At 42.9% G+C, this 19626-nt stretch overlaps 1 protein-coding gene across 2 annotated transcripts in view; it reads left to right on the forward strand.

The window, feature by feature from the left end:
* Positions 1–245: 245 nt before the first annotated feature.
* Positions 246–19626, forward strand: part of WDFY2 (WD repeat and FYVE domain containing 2) — a 59304-nt gene continuing 39923 nt past the window's right edge. For both annotated transcript variants that reach the window (XR_015774629.1, XM_005516342.3), the window contains exon 1: positions 246–413. Coding sequence is in view for 1 of the 2 variants with exons in the window: in XM_005516342.3 (XP_005516399.1) it covers positions 277–413 (137 nt within the window). In the remaining variant the exon portion in view is untranslated. The remainder of the gene's footprint in view (positions 414–19626) is intronic.

The following is a 19626-nucleotide window of genomic DNA, read 5'->3' on the forward strand; positions in this document are numbered from 1 at the left end:
TTCCCTTGGCGAGGGCGCGGCTCCGCAGCCCCTCTCTGCGAGATGGCGGCGGGCGGCCGCCATTTCCCGCCCCTCAGCTCACCGCGCCCCGCCCGGCTCTGCCCGGCCCTGCCCGCCCGGGGGCGGTGCCGCCGCCGCCGCCGCGCTGTTCCTGCTTCCCGGGGAGCGCCCGAGTCCGGCAAGTCCCTCCTCCGCCTCGGCAGTGCGGGCCGCCTCCCTCCCTCCCTCCCCCGGCCGTAGCCTCCTCCGGCGGCAGCGGCGGTGCCCGCCGGCCCCATGGCGGCGGAGCCCCAGCCCAAGGCGCTGACTCGCAAGCCCCTCCTGCTCAACAAAGTGGAGGGGTCGCAGGAGGTGGTGAACATGGCAGCGATAGTGCCCAAGGAGGACGGAGTCATCAGCGTCTCCGAAGACAGGTACCGGGGAGCCGGCGTTCAGCGGGGCCCGCGGTGGTCTGTCACCTCCCGCTGGTCTGTCACCTCCCGCCACTGCCGCCGCTGATGGTGGCAGTGCTGGGCCCGCGGCGCGGGGTCCGGGCTGGCTGTCCCCCATCGCCAGCAGCCCCGGCGGGAGGTGGTGGGTCCCGCCGGCGAGGGATGGTGGTGGCAGACCACCAGCATCCCTGTGCGACTGTAGACTACACCACCCGGAGCCCGGGCAAGCGTCAAGGTGGCGGTGGACCAGCATGGGGACATTGCTTTAGGCAGACACATCACGTCCTGGAGGGGAAAGAGCCTGGAGCAGGGGTCTCCAGCGTAATGTCCCGCTTCTCCTCCTTCTCTATCGCTGTGTGGGTCAGGACAGTGACCGGGCTGGGGCGCCCCTGAAACTTGCAGGACTTGAGTGACTTTTCTTAGCGTGGGTAAAATGGGATTCTAGATCTCCTTCATCACGAGGATTGTCGGGGAGTCTGTGGAGGATTTTGACCTTGCCTAAAGATTGTGGTGGCATTGGCTGAAACAGTAGTTTTGGTTCCCGTTTCCCCTCTTCAAACGTTTCTTGGTAATTGTGTAAAAATACCGTATACCAGTGATAAGATCTTGGAGTTAAATCCCGTGTTGAAGAGCTGCCAAGGAAGAGAATGCTTTCAGGCTCTTTAGCAGGGCTTCGAAGGGACTGAGGCTGCCCACAGGCAACTCTGTCTCTTCTGAAAGAGCTCAAACTTCATTCAGCCTTGCAGCTGAAGCTTGCTTCAAAATTCTATCTTGAAAATCTTTTATTTCAAAATAAGTGCTTCTTTTTCTTGCAGTGTCTATAAATAGTTATTTTAAGCAAGGTTTCTTTATAGCTCAGGTGTACTGTGTAACCTTTGTCCTAAGATCGAAAGACACATGTTGTTGACCAGCATGTCAATATGTTTTGATACTCACAGGGTATTTGGATGGACTGTTTTTCATGGATGCCTGTTGTTCTGTTGAGTGTCTGCTTTTATGTCTCTGCAAGCTTTTATGTCTCTGCAAGCTTTCTGAAAAACTGACAGTATTTTCTTTCATCTTTGTCCTCACTGTGTGACTTAGTTTTCAGCTGTCAAATATGTGCAATTTTAAGATCATTTAAGTTCACCTAAGCTGAGGTCTCAAAGTGAATGCTCATTTGCCTGGTAGCAAGAAGAGCTGAGCTACTTAAAACAAGTATACTGTCAAAGGAACTTTAAGCAGAGTTTTACATTGTTATGTGCTCACAGTTTTATTGCCTTCACATTTTTTATGTATTTAAAGTGATGCTGAATAAGGCTTGAGCTTGTTTTGGTTCAGTGTAGGTTATTAGGCTTACTTAGCCAATTCTTTTTACCTGTAAGAAGGTATTCCTGAAATTTATTTCCTCTTGTATAGATGTTTCTCTCAATCTCTGCATTCCCCCTCACATTAGCAAAAATAACTAGCTTTAGTTGCTGATAATAGGTTGATGTTCCAGGTTGATATTTCTGTGTAGGGAAAGGGATTGATGAGACATCTTTATTTTCACTAGTAACTGAGATATCAGCGTCAAGAAACAAGCAGTGAAGAAGAAGCCAGGAGTTTCACACTAGAAAAGCCTGGAGATCCCCAGGTTATTTTCTGTTTAAAGGAATTAACCAGGTAATGTGCCTGCTTGCGGGGCTTGTTTGCAGTATCCTTGACATACTACAAGCTATATCCTGCCATTTATTTCTTTAGGCATGAAGATGTTGGTTGATGGGTCTTTCTTTAATTTTCTGCTTGCATTAGCATTTTTATTGTAATTAAAAGGTTAGGAGTCTAAAACTGACTTGGAAGGAATAGCAGGTTGAGAGTCTAACTTGCAGGTTTCAGGCTACCTGGGGTGAAAGCATAATTTGCCAGACTTTCAATACCCATGTATTATGATTAGGCTTTTGCAGATCCTTATGGCACCTTTTCCTGTTCAGACTTGCCTTCTCATGTCAGTGTTGACATGGTTGGTTGTTTAATGGCCTTGGAATGTGGAGGGGTTTTAGAGCTTCCTGGAAACTGTTAAGGATGGTTATGGAGATGTTATCTGTCCCTTTACTTGTTAACCAAATAAGTAAGTTTTGTCCACATTTCCCAGCCTCTGATACGCACTGTTCATATGAGGAAAATGTTCTGAAACCACTGCAGAGAGCTTCAGCTGGAATGACTTGCCATCTACAGCACTTGCTTCAGGCTGGGACATCTTCTGTAGGTGAAGGAGGAATTGTTTTGCTGTGAACGGCTGAGCACATTTATTGAGGTTGCTGGTAGTCTTTGCATATGCAACAGCTAGGTACCACTTTAAATGTTTTCTTTGCTGCATGATGTGGCCCTATACGTCTAAATCTTTAAAAGCAGGAGCTAGCTTGGTCTCTGGTCTGAATTTAATATGGCACTGGTAGTGTTATCTGGTTTTAAAAGACACAAAAGTGGTTTTAGCTATAGCTTGCAGACATAGTCATGGATTATATAGCCCTGCATGTCTGTAGCACATATATGCATATATTTTAAGAAATAAAATGAAAACTCTGTAATAATAGAGAGTGTGATTATTCCTCATAAAGAAGGACAAAGAGGGAGGGAAAGAAGGAATAAAGTGGGGGGGAGCAGGTTTACATATTTAATTCGATTGTCAAAACTTTGTATACCCTGCAAGGTTGGAGCTCCTTTTTAGTGTGTGGCACCTGTACAGAACATGCACACAGATTTTCTCTTCTGAATCCTGGTCACTCCTGATAATTGAATAATATTCATTATGTCCTAATCATAAGAGGGTTTTCTGATTCTGTATCTGAGCAAAATAGACTGAGCCTGTATCTACAGTAGAGCTGGTATGCACTGGACAGGTAAGATGTTTTGTGTTTTTCTTCTAAGGAAAAGGATGCACTTGTCTAGACAGGTGAGAGTTAAATAAGTGGCAAAATTAGATATCCAGGAATGTATAAATCTAATGCAGGATGACTCTAAGAAGTTACGAACTTTCATCCATGCTCTTTCCCTGCCAGCAAACACATGGAATCGACAGACATATATAGCCAAACATGTAGAGTCTTGAATGATCCATAGCACTGTATGGTGATGTGAAGCTAAAGTGGGATTTTCCTAATGTGCGCAGCTGATCCTAAGTTGTCATCAGCTTCCTCAGTATTAAAAGCATGCACTACCATTTCAAAATTGTGGAGCATCCTTGGTTTTGTTGCCTTCAGAGGGAGACGTGGGTGTTGGGCATGTCTGAAAAGTAGGTCGCTGGTATGTCAAGTTCAGACATATCTAATTCCATGCTCCAGAGAAGATTTAGTGTCATTAATCTTACCTGAGCATGGGATACAGTGGGACAAGGGCACTGACTCACCCAGCTTTCAGTGCAAGCAGTTCTGCTCAGCGCTGGCACACTTGTGGGTTTCTCAAGAGCCTGCCAGTGCTGTGAGTGCTAATTCAGCAGGGCCTCCAATGTGCAGATCGTGTGTCACTGTGCTAGACTGGCGGGGGGGGCTGGGTGTCGTTGTGGTAAACCTGCACTTTGCCAATAAGCCTCTTTTTTACCACTAGCTGGATTGTAAGCGAGGAAAACTCAGTCACAGAGGCTGTTGTAAACAGCTTTCCTGGTGATTATGAACTCTGGTCTGTGTCCTCTTGTGGGTGGGAGTTCTGTGCTCACTTCCGTGCTACAGACCCTCTAAATGTAGGTGTTGCAGTCAAGAACTGTTCTCCTTGAAGTATTCACAAGAAGTAAAAGTTATCACAGTCGACTGAAAATTGTCCAAATCCTTTTATTTAAAAAAATGGGCATTCTAGTCTCTTAGAAGGTGACAAGACCTAGGAGAAAAATATTTATCCCATAGCTTTTTATAATTTTATTTAATTTTTTTTTGTATTAAGGGGGTAGAGAACTTTGTCTTCTCCATTGCCTTGTATTATCTTGTTTTTGAACTCAGATGTCCCAGCTTCTTCATATGGATCACTGTATAAACAGTGAGCCCAGACTGCTTAACTTATTAGTGTCTTCATTTCACATAGACAAAAATTGTGCAGAGCTTGTATTGCTAGGTTTGGCTTAGAGTTTGAAGGTTTTAAGTACAGATGTGCCCTTCAGCTGTTGTCCAAAGCTTGTGTTCTGGGTGTGCTAACTAGCAGTTTTTTAGGGGGCATGGCAACTTAATGTCCAGCTTGTGTAAATGGAAACCTCTTTGCTAAACTAACAGTGGGCTAGGAATGGAAATATGCATATGTGACAAGAAACGTGAGAGTTGTCTTTGGCTTTGTGCTGACATGACTTCTAACACAGAGAACTGTGATCTTTCCACCCTTAAGTATATCAAAACCAATCTTATTCTCATTGTGGTTTTTCTGTCCAGATCCAGTACATTGAGCATACAGCATCACAGTTCATTCCTGTGAAAAAGCTCTAATGGAAAGGTAGGATTCTTCACACTGCTGCATTCAGGCAGGGTGCAAGGAACCACAGACCCTTGGTAAACTGAGTTTCCTTTCTCTTGTGGCGGAGTGGTAGAAAGTGATTGCTTTCCCCAGCAGTGTGGTTCCAGTTACAGGTCTGTAATTCTTACCTAAGCACAGGGTTACATCACCAAGGTCTGCTCTGCGTTTTGTGTAGCTGTTGGTTCACAGCAGGAGTGCAGGTGCTGAGAGAACTGATTTTGATACTCTATGTGTATGTTTATCAGTCTAAGCCTGTAGATTTCACAGCCAGGTGATTGCAGCATGAGCAGTGGTAGCTCAAGCAGTGGAGAAGGTGTGGGTGCTCTTCACAAGTGTAAAATGACTTGTTCCTGCTGCCTGGAGGTTCTTTAAATGTCAATACATCAATCATCACCAATAAAATTGTTGATAGGAATTGAAGAGACCTAGTGCTGTAGATGCAATTTGGTTGCTTTTTTCTTCTTTTTTTTTTTTTTATAAGTAAATTTTTTGGATGTGTTGTAATTTGATGAGTGTTTCGAATAAAGGTCAGGGTGGAGGTTAGTGCTGGCTGTTTGCGAGGAAGAAGCGGATGCTGGCAAGAGGCTTAAGAGAGGACAGGAGGTCCAAAAGTGCTTGGAATCAGACATTGTTGCAGATGTTGAAAATTGTTCCTGATTTGACTAACATGTATCCTGTTGAGATGCCAAAATCTGAGACTAGCACGTAAAATGTCTTGCTGAGTGCTTGTTCAGAATGATAAACTCCACTTAGTAACTTGTGGGAGACCTTGCAATGTTGTGCTTTTTTAACACTCTGTGCCACCACTTGTTGAAATTTATCCGAGCTTGTGGATCCTTTGCCTTAAGATGCTGTCCTCCTGCATGTCAGTTAAAGATTTAAAGCACAAGCATTTAGTCTCATCTCTGATTTGAGCTGTCCTGAAACTACTAGCTCACGTGGGCCAATGCACAGATTGATAAAACTCTTGCAGTTGCATTAAGTTCATGTCTTAACTGCAAGACAGGAGCTGCAAAAATGTGCTCTGATGTGACTTGGACTACAGCTTGTACAGACCCAGCTTCAGCAGCACAGTTGGGTGGCAAAATAGTGTGGAACCTTAGGTGCTTGAGCCTTTTGAGTTAGAGGTACAATGGCTTCTACTCCTCTCTCTGTTTTAGAGATTATTCCTTCCATGAAAGTTGTGGGTGAATGTATCTCACCAGCTTTATTTGGAATAAGAAGAGCTACTTAGTACACCTTCTGTTTGCCTCCTGGTAGCCTCTTTTTCTGCCTGTTGCTGAGCAGTGTTCTTGAGTTGCAGCAAGTTTCAGGATGATGCATCTGCTTCCCATATTAACCAGTTCTTGTTTTTCTCCTTGTCTTCCCTGACCTCATCTTAATTTCCCAGGCATCTGCTTACACAGAGACTGGATCTCTCATCAGTGTGTCTCGTGTCTGTCAGGCTTGGTGACCTTCCCCTGCAGTCTCTCCAGTTCTGCAGCTGAACAGTGCTTCTCGCCAAGAGGGGACTGCACAATGCCACCTCTGTGTGTGGCCTGTGGACCCTGGAAGAAAAACAAATGCCAGTTATGGAGTCCATGCAGTACAGAGATGGCATATAACTAAAAATGCACTGTTGCAGGAAACTTGTTAATTTTTCTCGTCAAGATAAATATGTCTAGAGGAGGCAGTGATGCTGTTACACAAAATGGCTGCAATACCTAAAACTAAAGGAATTGCAAGTTTTGAAGCTACTAAGCTATTTAAGTAAGGCTGACCTTTCATTGTGGGTCACTTAGCAGACTGAAGGTCTCAAATAGCATGTGACCATTGTAGCACAATAGAAATATGTCAGTAGCTTGTTTGAGCTACTTTATAGTGTTTTGTTTACTGAGGCAGACTCTTTTTTTCCCCTCTCTCCAGCTGCGCTGGTGCCTGCATGGTATCTGCCAACACTGATCTGTGCATAGGTTTCCCAGCAATATCTTTTAGCTGTGTGACACTGCATGGAAGAGAATTGCTCAAAAGTGGCACAAGTTTTGTAAAATGGTGTTTGTAACAGCCCTGAGAGAAGTCGGAAAATACTTGGCAGCTTAGGGATCAAATGGAAACGAGAGAGTTGGATGGCATAATGCAGGCACTGCATTGGTGCTTCTGTGGTCAGAAGCTAAAAGCTTCTTAAATGATGAGCAATGTCCTAAGGGGAACAACTGGCTTTTGTACAAGTGCCTTCTGTGCATCACTGGGTTCTGTGCACTGTAACCTCTCAGACACTGAAAGATTATTCACATAAAAACACTGCTTTGCTCTTTTTGCTTCATCACACATTGCACAAATATGAGCGGGTTTGTATAGAACTTCTGGTATCTGCATGTATCCAGGGATTTGGTAAGAATTGCAGTAGTCCATGTTTCAAGTCCAGAAGCAAGAAAAAACACAGCTGTTTCCCTTCTGCATACAGTGTGAGGAGTGATGGATGCAGCCATGCACTGCTGGATGTGGCAGGATGGGATGGGGCACCATGGGAGGGAATAGGAGCAGCAGCCATTGAGTATTGAGAATAGCCACACACAGCAGGACACATCCTGTTCAGCTGAGCCTTGTCCTGCATGGAGCATTTTAGGAAAGAGAAAATGAAGCTTCCTTCATTATTCTTTTGTGAGGTAAAGAAATTATGTAAATGGGAAAACTGTAAAACAAACATCCACACAGCAATTGAAGGTACCCTTGCAAGCAGTTTGGGTGAGTGGTTGGAGCAAGCCTGGAGAAGGAAAGGGACAGTTTTGTGAAAGAAGCAGGAGAGAGCAAGTTTACCAGGCAGCCTTCCAGGCAGGGACCCTTGCATAATCACAAAGCCATATGCATCTCTTGGGGTTCTTTATATGTCACAGTCTGTATGCCTGATGGCTTGAAACTGCATATAAATAATGGCCAAAATTGATACTGACCTATCAGTAAACAAATAATAAATTTTACAAATTAGACTCTGCCAACATTTGAGATGGACAAAATACTGCCTTTATCCTCATGAGAGGGAGAACAGTTGTGGAGGCTGGGCTAAAAAATGTGGTGTTTCAATTTTTCTCTTAGTCAGGCTGCAGGAAATAGTGTTGTGTAACTAAGCTTGGCCAGACTTTGAACATATGGGCTTTGCTTGTAGCATCATGTGTATTCACCACTTAAATTAAGTTTTTCAGGGAACTCTTAAGGTTTTGAGCACTGAATCAAAGGCGATGCCAAAGCACAGTTCTGGGTAGAAAGCACTGCTGTTCTGCTGCCAAATTTACTGCAAAGTTTTGTCTAATGTTGTCTTTTATTCTCCAAGTCCTGTACCATTCCTTCCTACTGTGAGGTGGAAGATCAGTGTGCTTAGTAGGTTTTTGCAATAACAGTAATGGTTGATCAGCCCCAGAAAGCAATGCTTTTGACCTTTATAGGTATGTAATCACGATTTCCTTAGGAGTCCTGTGGAGAGAAGTCTGAGAAAAGGCTGTCCTAATGTGAAGTGGCCTATTTTGCCATCAGGTTGAATTATCTGGATTTGGGTGATAGAACAAGTACAGTGCTTTGTCTTGAAGGGATATGGGGAGAAGATCCTTGCCTGTATTTAGAATGTGACAGATAATGAGATTTTGCGTCTCCAGCAGTGAGTGCAAATGTGGTAAATTTACCTTTGGCTTCAAATTCACTTATAATAGCAAATAAAGCTTTAATTGTATTCTTAAGCGGGAGGTGCATCTGCTTTGTGGAATACTTTGGGGCCTTACAGTTTGCATTCATTTTGCTTATGTGCCAAATAATGCTTACTTTATAACTTTCTTCTTGATCCTAAGTGTTATTAAGCTGTATCTTCTCATTCCCATACCCTATTCCTTTTTCCCATCTGATACAGAGCGACTCGGCCCCTCCTCTCAGCTCTGTGTTTTGCTAGAGCAAATATGGACTGTGGAGTCATCCAATGAGCAGTTCACGTTGACATTTCAAAGGCTTCATGTTTTGCAGCACCATGTGCATCCCATCAGATAGAATGAAAGTAGGATTTCCAAGGAGATGCTTTCAGCTTTGATTGCAAGGGCGTAGCCTGTGGTCCAGCCTAGCTTTTGTTGCATGCAGAGTTGGCTAAAGGAAGCTGTGGCATTTGATGGCAGTGGAGGTCCTCTATGCATGTCTTGGCTGGATTTAGGAATCATGCCTTTGCTTCACTTGCTCTTTCAGCAGCTCCACCAACAATAAGCAGTTGTGAAAGGATGATTGCCCTTCTGCAATTACTGGAAGTCCAGCAGGAAAGGTCATGACTGTGCTATCCTCCAGCTTCAGGCATACAGCCCTTGTGCCTGTTCTTGTCATGTTGGTCCCATTGCTTCAGTCTCCTGTGGCACAGGAGTCCTTGATCAGGCCTCAGCACAGCTTGCTTTCTCCTGTCCAGGAGCTTAATGGGAGGTGAAAGGGCCTTAGCTAAATAGTCCTGTGTTTGCCTTCTAGAGATAAATGTTCTCTGTTTTTAACCTACCATGGGAACAATTTACTTTAGCATAGACAGATGCAAATAGTGATAAAATAGAGATCTAAGTAGGGCAGTGTGGTAGTAATAGCATGGGGAAAAGAGGACTAAAGCAGTCTCAGTGTTGATTGTGCTGAGGGCAGAGGGTGAAGACATAATGTGTCTGTCAAATCAAAATTGACACCTTTGACTTTACTGTCCCCTGATGTTATTTAATTACTGAAATTAAGAAATTAAAACTTTCTGCAGCAGTCAAGTTTTATTCTGTTCCACTGAGACCTGTGTCCCATGCAGTCAGAACAACTATAATTCAGCCCAGAAAGAGTATTTTGGGTCTACCAAAGCCTTGTCTGTGCTGTTGTATGTGCTGCCTTAGCAGCTGAGACTTTTAGTGCTGTCTGATATTGCCTGAGTTTTCTCAGTTCTGTTACATCTGAAGGTTTTGAGACTGCATGCGCTGGCATTGGCAGCTAACAATGGACCCATGCTGGATTCCCTCAGGCAGGAGCAAGCAGGGAGAGCAGCTCATGTAAGAGTATCAGCTGCAATGGGTAGTAGACCACTACATTCCACACAGTATGTTACAAACAGGGGTTGGTTACACAGTGTATGGGCATTAACCCACTTCCAAAGAAGAATTCAGTCTCTTCCCTTCAGGAAATTAATCAGGCTTCATAAACTAATGTCTTCTTGGTAACTTCTGTAACTGCCAGTAAATGAGTGGGAATAAATTAATCCGTCATCATGCTTTGAAAATATAAACTGATAAATGATCATTCCAGGTTTCCAGCAGGGATAGACCCATACAAACACTGAACTTCCAGCTTCATGCTCTGATCCCTGTTGTTGCCAAGTTTATTTGTAGTCAAAAGGTCGAAACGCATAAAATTTCAGGGAGCTTGCTATGGTGTTTGGAGTACCATGGCAGTCTGAGCTATGAAGCACCAGCAGATAAGGAGTTGTGTTGGGATGGGCTGTTGCAGAGATCTCCTCTCAGCTGTTCTACAGGCAGGATTTCTACAGGCTGCCCTGCCGCAGGCTTTGCTCTGGGGGAATGTTTGAGACCTCTGTTAGGCATTTCATCTTCCCCTTTGCACACTCCTTGTGGTTGCTGATATGGTTGGGGAGCACAAGACAAGGGGGAGGGGAGGAGAGGAAATCACTCAGTAGTTTGTACTACTAATTCAGGTTCCAAAGTGTTGATTTTGGAATGGAAGATGAAAAATAAGTGTAGGGGGTTTTTTGTTAAACAAGAAATGCTGTGAATGCTGTTGGTCATGGTCCTTCAGTTTCCAGCAATAAGCTTTTCCAGAAATACTGTCGCTAATCCATATTATATACCAGAGAAAGCAGTAAGGAAAGGGAGCTATGAATGTACTGATTGTTTAAAAAAAAAATTACATGCTGTAGTGGCTGAAAAATGCATGACTTTTATTTAAATTCTGAAAGCTTCTCTGTGTGATTTCAGATGCTTTTTGCTCGTTCTTTCCCTCCTTCATTCAGTCTTCAGTAGATGAGAGAGAAGTCTGGTGAGGATTTCCTTAACAGGTTTTTATAACCAGGAAACCAAGCCAAGAAGTCGTCATCCCCAACTAGTTTCATCCACAGCACCCTTTTGATCAGAGCTTATATTCAGTCTTCTAAAAACCTGATGGCCCAAAACCTTCCTTCTTCAAGGAAGCAGGCATGAACATTGTTGTCTGGTTTTTACGAGGTGTGAACACAACCGAATGGATGGCCCAAGGATTGCAATTATTGAGGTCACCAGCATGGCTAAACCTAACCAACAGCCTGGTCTGCCTTAGTCGCTGTTTCCTGTGGTCTTTCCTGTGCTCTAAAACTGAACCTGTGTTCACATGCCCTTTTTGACACAAACAGACATTTCTACATTGTTTTAAGACTCAAATTCTTTTAGAAACAAGTGTAATTGTTATACAGCTGTAAAGCACAAAATCTATGGTAAGTGTGTAGGCAAGCGTTTTGTATACAAAATTATATGGGAGAAGTAGATAAACAATCACTTTGACAAAAATTCTGGAGATAGGAAAAGCAAATGACATGGGTAATTGCTTAGTGATCAGTGTTTGTGTTAGCATGTGGATTAAAAAGTGCAAGCAGTGGTTTCAAAAAGTGGTGTGTGTGTATGTATTGATAGCTCAGGCTCAATAGTATTTTTCCAGAAATAAATAATGCTGCCTGTGTTTGAAGGCAAGCTCCTAATTTGCAAGCTGGTTGCTGTGATATTCTGGAGCATTATCGTGGCAATGGTCATCTTTGTTTTGAGTTTCATTTCCCTTTATTGCTGTGTATGATAACTTCAAGCCAAAAAAATGGTGTTTAGTCAGTTATTGACCAATGCTTTTATACTGACCTCAGGCTAATAAAAATGAAGGAGGGAAACTGGGGAAATATGGACCACCTTGAAATACTATTGTGGTCTACAATGTAATAAAAAAGAAGAGCTCTTGTGAGGGTAAGCAGCAAACCTCTTGTTGTTTTCACTTTCCATTATTTTAGACAAGTACACAATTGGCATATACAAGGATCAATACTGTTTCCTTTTTTTAATGGCTCCATGAACCAGCTGGGAGAAATGGGCAGCTGAACCCATGGCCAGTAGCCATAGTGACTGTATTTCTAATAAATTAAACAGTGCAAGAGTATATTTCAAGCACTGGGATCTGGTTAGCTGTGGTGTCTGGTTCTTGGTATCAGGCACTGTTCTTGCCATGAGCCAATTTGTACAGCATCAAGCAGTGCCTATACAGGGTTTGTCAGTCAGCTTGTGCCAGGGACCATTCCCAGTGGATGCAGCTGCTGGTTTCCCTGCCAGGTGATCTCACTGCTGGAGGCTGGTCCCAGGCCTGTGTCACTTATTGATGTAGGTGTGTTTCACATCTCTGGAGCATCCAGGTCATGTGGCTCTTCCTCCTGGTGGGAGGACTGCCTATAGGTAATTGGTTCTGTGATTTAAAAAAAAAACCAAACCAACTAAGCCACTGGTTTAAACAAGACACAGCCCTTGAAACTGTCATGCTTGTAAACATTTCTGGTGGTTGGAGATCTGTAACAGTAAGTTCAAAAAACCTGAATTTGAGACCAAAGTGGTTTGAGATTCTTAAGATAACTTCAACCAGAAGTCTAGATGAGGAGAGGTCTCCCAGGGCCCCTGTGCTGAGCAGAAGTGCATGTGCTAGCCAAATTCTTGGGTGTGACATTGGCCAGTGACCTGCAGGGCTGCAGCCAGTGCTGGAACCCAGCTGGAGCACTGAAGTTACGTTCATGGCCTCTGTGGCCAAGTTTTCCAGTCAGATGTCTGTGCTTGCTTCCTGCACCACAGGAGGCCCAAAGCATTGGACCTGTAACTGATGTGAATACATCTTCTGGCATTCCTCAGTAGCTGTCAAGATATGTTTTCTCCATGAGCCTTTGTTTCTGATGCACAGGGATGAATTTTTGGCCACTTCGTCGTGTAGATCTGGGAGACAGGAGATGAATGCTTCCTTATATGCCAGTTCCTTCCCCGCTTACACCATTCTGGAATGGCTTCTTCCAGTGGTCTTGGTGTCATTGCAGCTGCGCTGTGCCTGTCAGTAAAAGTACCCAAGTTTGTTCTAAGAAGTGTGAAAGTCTCTTCACTGCTTCAGGCCACGTGGTAACTTTGGACCTGTATTTTTGAAGTCACAGAACAGTTCTAAGCAGTAGTAATGTCCAGTTTTGGAATACAAGCCACCAGTCACCTGCATCTGAAACACAGACAGTTGGATGTTAGGTGTTGAAGAAAGAATTCTTCATCAGGGACATCCAAATCTAGAGCATAGCTTGAAGAAGATCAAGGAAGTCCAGAGACCCTCTGCTATGAAGTTTTACCTAAGCATTACATCAAGCATTACATCTTTGAGAAGACCTTCAATCATGAAAATAACATTTGAACTCCTTTCAATTCTTAAAATACTTGAAATAAGGTGGATGTACAGTGGTCACAGAACTTACCCTAGCCAGTTTTCTGCCCATGCATTTGGTATTGCTGCCAAATGATTATAGAAAACTCTTAATAGGTTTTGTAGGTTGTATTAAAACTTCAAGGAGGACAGAAGATAACAAACTTCCATTTCCTAGTGAAACTGGTGATGCCACAAAGAAACTATGAAGAGGAAATGGGCTGTTTCAATAGCTTGTGAGCTCTTATACCTAAGAAAAGCAAGGAAACTTCAGGCACAATAATTAAATTAGTCTTCAAAGCATATTTTCAATAGGAAGTACTTTATAGCTAGATATGCTTGTTCTATAACTATCATATAGGTCTTTCTGCCTTGTCCAGTTTACCTGACACTGATAATGTAACATAAGTTAAAGGTGTTGTTGGGGTGTAAAGTCTTGTGGAGAGTCTCTTCCATAACCTTACAGTTTTTGTACAAGCTCTTTTCCATTTGAATATCTGATGGATGGTTCACACAGTATTTCAGTCCTTCTTCTCCCTTACCCACTGTTTTGGGGACAGTGATGTCTTCCCTATTAGGAAGACATAGTAAATTCCTTTTGCTTGAACATGCAAACAAACACCAAAATTGTCATGACTGGTTTCATCCTGTTCCAGTGTCACTTGAGAGTTTTCCTGCTGACTTGTGAGTGGGATCAGCTGAGCATTTCAAAAGGACAGGTGATACTTGGATAACTGGAGGAGTGAGTGCATGTGCAGCTGCACTAGGATGATAGATTTCCCTTAGCTGTCACTGCCACAGTAGTTGGGATGGGGCAGCAACAGAGTCAGAAAATAAGTGTTGGATGTAGCGTCATTGTTTTACCGCTCTTTGCATGGTGCTGCCCTGTGGCACTTGTGTTCTCTTCCTCCTCCTGGGCTTGGCCCAAGTTGCCATGCTGGGTTTTGTGTCTTGGAGCCCAGGCTTTCCAGTGGCAAGGATTGTTGGACTTGCCTTGTCTTCCACAGTATGTTGTTGTTCCCTCTGGAATTGTGAAGGAATTAATCTATTCTAGTTTTTTTTTTTCTTGTGTGGAGTGGGTTATTGTAGGAGCCTTTGTGTTTTCTATGAAAAGTTTCTTGTTTAATTTTTAATATTACTTTAATTGTTCTCAGGATTGTTGATGTGAAATTCACTGGTACAGGTCCTCTGGTACTGAGGAAATAGTGTCAGAGTATTTTAGCCCAGCCCTGAGTTGTTATAAGATTATGATTGCTTTTTTAAGGCATTGAAGGATCAAGAAAGCAACGAAATTTCCTCTAAATCATGTATGCCTGGAATACCTGAGACATAAGAGTTTTGCAATAATCTTTATAGTATTTTTCTACAAACTCTGCTGTTTTTATTGTACCACAATGCTGCACTGCCTTACTTTGGACACCAATAGAAATTCTACTTGGCCTCCATTGCATAAAATCTTGTAGAAACAACGATTTTGACCACAGACTAAGAAAGAGAAGCATATTTTGAGTCAAATTAAATTAAATTACAAGTAGCTATCAATTATGTAGTGGTAACAAAAATAAGCAGAACAAGATACCTAACTTAGCTCTCTCCTTCCTGTGAAACTAAATTGATATTCTTTTCTGAAATCAAATCAGAGTGACACTGGTGTTGCTATTTGGCAGCATGATATGGTTACGTATTATCTGAAAAAAAAATAGGAAAAATCATCTGCTAAAGCTGTAGGTTTAAATGGAAAGTCTTCCTTGGAGAGGGAAAATAATGGGATGAATGTGTGATTATCCATCCTACCTTGCACAGACGTTTACTTCTTGTTCAGTCAAGTGCATATTCAGTCTTGATGCTATGAAAAAAATGCAACTGCTTCATCTTTGATAAGCTTGTATAGTGTGGATTGGTTTGCACTCTGGTGTTTTGTGAGAATCCCATTTTTCACTATCTACCTCTATAGTGGAAGCAGAACTGCCACACCTGTGCTCTAACCTTAGACCTGTTGGTGTTTGGTATCAGTGTCTTAAGTTCTCTTGTGGAACTGGGTTGTGGCATTGCTTTCTCTGTATGTCCCGGACTGATTTAGAAGCATCTCAAACACATGGTTTTTATCTTTCACTAATAGTCATTTTTGTAAATGCTTTCTAAACAGGACAAAGTTTGATTCACTTTCAAAAAAAGTGTGTTTGTTTATTCAAAAACTAAGCTGCTTTGAAAAGAAAAATATTTCATTCTTAAGCCCCAGTAATAACTTGACTCAAGTTGGGGAAGAAAAGAGAGTAGGAATTTAAGAGCCAGGGCTGAGCCTTGCAACTTTCCATGAACACTGCAGAGGAAAACAAGAGAAGTGGAGCCTTTTCTCTTCCTTAAAAGATGTACACATTTTGCAGTGTGAGTTGGGGAGAAAAAACACTTGACATTGAATTCAGATGGCCTGCAAGGTCATAACTTCCTTTTTTGAGCTGTTGTTTATTTTTCTCTATGATTATTTCACAGTGATAGATAGTGAACCTTTGTCTTAAATGCAGAACCAATCCCTGTCTGTTAAAAGCAAACAGAGCCTAAAGGATTTAGTGTCCCAAGTAACAGACCAAGAATTTAGTATTTGTGATGTATCAAGGTAAGTGCAACTGCACTTTGGGGAAAAGCTTTAATGTGAGAAATACTTTCCAATTTCCAGATTTGGAGGGTAGCTGTTGAGTGCAGCTGTAAGGTTTTCATTATCCTGTACATCACCAGGCTGCTTTGTTAAATGCACCATGTGGGACTGGACTTCTCCCCTTTCTTCTGGTGAGAGACAATTGACACGCACAAAGCTGCCCACAGTAATGGGGCTGGTGGGAGAGACTTGGGGTTTGAAGTGTTTGTCTTCAGCCTGTTACCTCCATTTGGATGGACCTGTTATTACCAAAACACTGTGCTCTTTCAGCTTCCTTGTCTGAGTGTTGCTGAACCAGACATTTGCTGCCATCCCTACTGTATCATTTGTACTTCATATCCTGTTCCCTACTGCTGTGCTTCCCATTCGTATTCTATCTCTAAGTCCTCTCAACTCACTTTCTCATTTCCTCATCTTCCTGCTTATTAATTCTCTCAGTGACCCTCCTCTTATCAATTTGGAATTCAAAAAAGGCAGGCTGTCTCCTTCCCACATGAACTTGGAGCAGCTGCACATCCTTGCTAATGCTGTTAAATATCAATATCCAAGTCAGCTGATATGAAAGTGAAATGGAGCAGCTTGGATCAGGAAAATGGTTGACACCAGAAGTTGGTAAAAACCACCTTGTGCATTGGTGATGTGAAAAGGCATTTAATGTGTTTAGCTGGTTTTATCTGCCAAGTGTTGCCTTCTGAAAACCTGAAATGCCTCCTCTGTGCTTCTGTGGTCCAGCAGCAGTCCACAGTACTTCCCACTTTATTACTAGGTTTTTTTAAACCTGTTTAAATATTATTAAAATGGATTGAATTGTTATGAGTAATTGAGAAATGGTGGATGTGTGATGCGTCCCAGGCATGAGGGAGTGGGAGGGGATGCTACAAGCAGTAGAGAAATGGAAATCAAATGGGAATAGTTTCTTTCATTTGCAGTGGGTGGGGGGAATGGCAGTATTTGCCTTTGTCTTGCTGCTCTTCAAAGCTGACTTGGTGAGGAGGGGAGCATCAGCTGCTCAAGGAGGAAGGTGGGCTACCTCTGCAGTTGTTTGTGGGGGTGCAAATGCTGAAGGATTGCTACTGCCAGGGAGAGGTGACCTTGGTAGCCTCATATCTGCTGGTTAATGGGTGTTCCTGAAAATGGGAAAACAGGGATGCAGAGGGAGTATCTGCACCTTTCCCACAAACACATACACATCTGAAGCGTAAATTCTTGCCAACAGCATGAGTAATTTTAAAAGGCTAAGTCTAGCAGGACTTGTAAATCGCTGTCAGCTCTTGTTGAACCAGATGCAAAACTCTGGGGGAGAGAAATAGGGTGTTTGAAATGTGTGTAAAAATGAAGGGTTTCCAGAGGAAGAGACAGTGTGGGAGAACTGATGGGAGTACAGAAAAATGTCTCTAAGCTTTTAAGTGCATGGCTTGGAAGTAGACTACTGGATTGTCTTCTCTGGTTCCTATGTTCTAAACAGAGTTAATGGCTGACCGCTGGGAAAGGTGGGACACAGATCCTCAGCATTCACTGGATTTTTAATTAGCATGTAGCTGCCATACCATGAACCTTTGTTTCCTGCTACAGAAATACTTTCCTTTCAAAAATGGATCAAACAAAACCAATAAATGATCTGAAAGAAAAGAAAAAGTGAGTAGGAAAAGCAAAGACAAACCTTGATCATTCAGACTTAAGAGTGTGAAGCAAGTATTTTAAAGGTACAGTGCCAGGGGGAAAGATGCATTTGTGGAATGATATGGTTGCCTTTGTTAGCTTCTATTTATTTCCATTGTCCAGTGTAGATGATGGATATATGTGTATTTCCAAAGCAACCCATTTGTTCACTGCAGTGTTCGAGGTTGTAACTGCTCAGTCTTTCTTGTAAACTTGCTGTTCCTGTCTGTTGGTGTTATTTTAGAGCAAGCTGTCCATCTGATCTGTTTTAGGCGCCAGATCCTGTCCACAGAACAGTGGACAGGATCTGTACACAGTACACAGAACTCTGTAATATTTGCTGCCTCTTCCCCTCCAACTGGAATAAAAATTGATTCTAAATACTGGCCTCCATGTGCAGTGCCTGTCTCTGATGCTCAGTAGTTGTGACATCTCTCAATTAAGTAAACTGCTTAATCTGCTGCAGATTGTTAATGATTTACATTTCTTGATAACTGCTCACAAATTGCATACATCCCTCCAAAGCTCACTGTGTGTGCCTGATAAGACACAATTTACTTCTATTAGATACTACATGTGGATGAGACTTACTGGACTGTTAGGTCATTCCACCTGGGTGTTTTCAGCATGTCTCAGATACCAGGACAGGAGAGTGGGAGGAGGAACTGCTTGACACAGCAGAACACGCATGGATTTTGAAACCAACAGAATGGGTTTTAGTCTGTGGGACATGTCTCTCGTGGCTTGAGGTAACTGGACATGTTGTCTCTTTGCATAGTAATTTAACTGTCTGTAAGGAAAGCTGTTCCTCCCCTCCCTGCCTTCTGTGTAAGAAGCAATCCTGTCTGACCTGCAAAAAAGTCGAGCCAGAATTACAAACATGATTTAGTTTTTCAGACAGTGCTGAGCCTGCAAGGTCACAGGATCAAAAAGGACCTTTCTCTTATTTACTGCCTTCACCCCATCTTAGCTCATCTTTTTCCCCAGCAGATGCTGTGAGCTGATTTTATGCTTTACCTAATAGCACAAGGATTTACTAGCCCAGTGGGTTGTCCCTAGCTGTCTTCTCTCTTGTATTACCATCTAAAATCTAGTGTCCTCTGCCAAGGTCAGCGACAGATCTTGTGTGCTTCCATTTGCTACCATTCTCTGCTTCCAGTGGCCCTTGAAGAGGCCAGGTCGTAACTCCAGACACCTTTCTTTGTGCTGCCCATGCCTATACTAACTAGTTGCCTTCTTCTGGAAAGCCACATCCACAGATGCAAATGCATCCATCCCAAAAAGTATTCTAGACCAGGTTGGATGGGACCCTGAGCAACCTGGTCTAGTGAAAAGTGTCCCTGCCTATGGCAGCGGGGTTGGAAGGAGGTGGTCTTTAGCTCTCTGGTAAGGAACTTCATCTTTATTCAGGGTAGGGAAAGTTGGTCAGGTTTTCCCAGTGATCATGTGGAGTTGTCCACTATTTAAATCAGCAATGACTTCGAAAATCCTTGCTTTGAAATTATTCTGTCTTGAATCCCTGTTTCCTGTAAATCTATAAATACTGACACCTTTATTGTAATTACCACCTAAGCAGTGGTCCCCTATCAGGACACTGTTCCACCAAGCATCTTTACAAGACTGCACTGCAATATGTTGCACCATTTCACATATTTAAAGAATGTATTTTTTTTGTACCTGAGGAGAGATGGTCATGTGTCTTCCCAGCACTGCTGCAATAGATATGGCTTTCCTGTCCTGCTTTTGAAAGGAAAAAAGTTTGATGCAAAGGGTCAAGGTTTTTCTTGGTATTTGATAGTCTCTGCCTATTGCTCTCCTTTATCATTTTTTTTCCACCTCTCTTGCCAGAAACATGGTTCTGGGATCACCCCTGAGAGCTGTGGCTGACAAATGCTCTGTTACTTTCCCTAACAGTCTGGACTAACTGTCTAACCCAAATTAGAAGATAAGCTGATTGGGTCTGGAGAGATGTGAAGTGCAGGAGAACTTACTAAGTGGATAGCAGTG

Source organism: Pseudopodoces humilis, chromosome 2, assembly GCF_049639895.1.
Source record: "Pseudopodoces humilis isolate 2021_Gansu_Grassland_sample_001 chromosome 2, ASM4963989v1, whole genome shotgun sequence".
Classification (NCBI taxonomy): Eukaryota; Metazoa; Chordata; class Aves; order Passeriformes; family Paridae; genus Pseudopodoces; species Pseudopodoces humilis.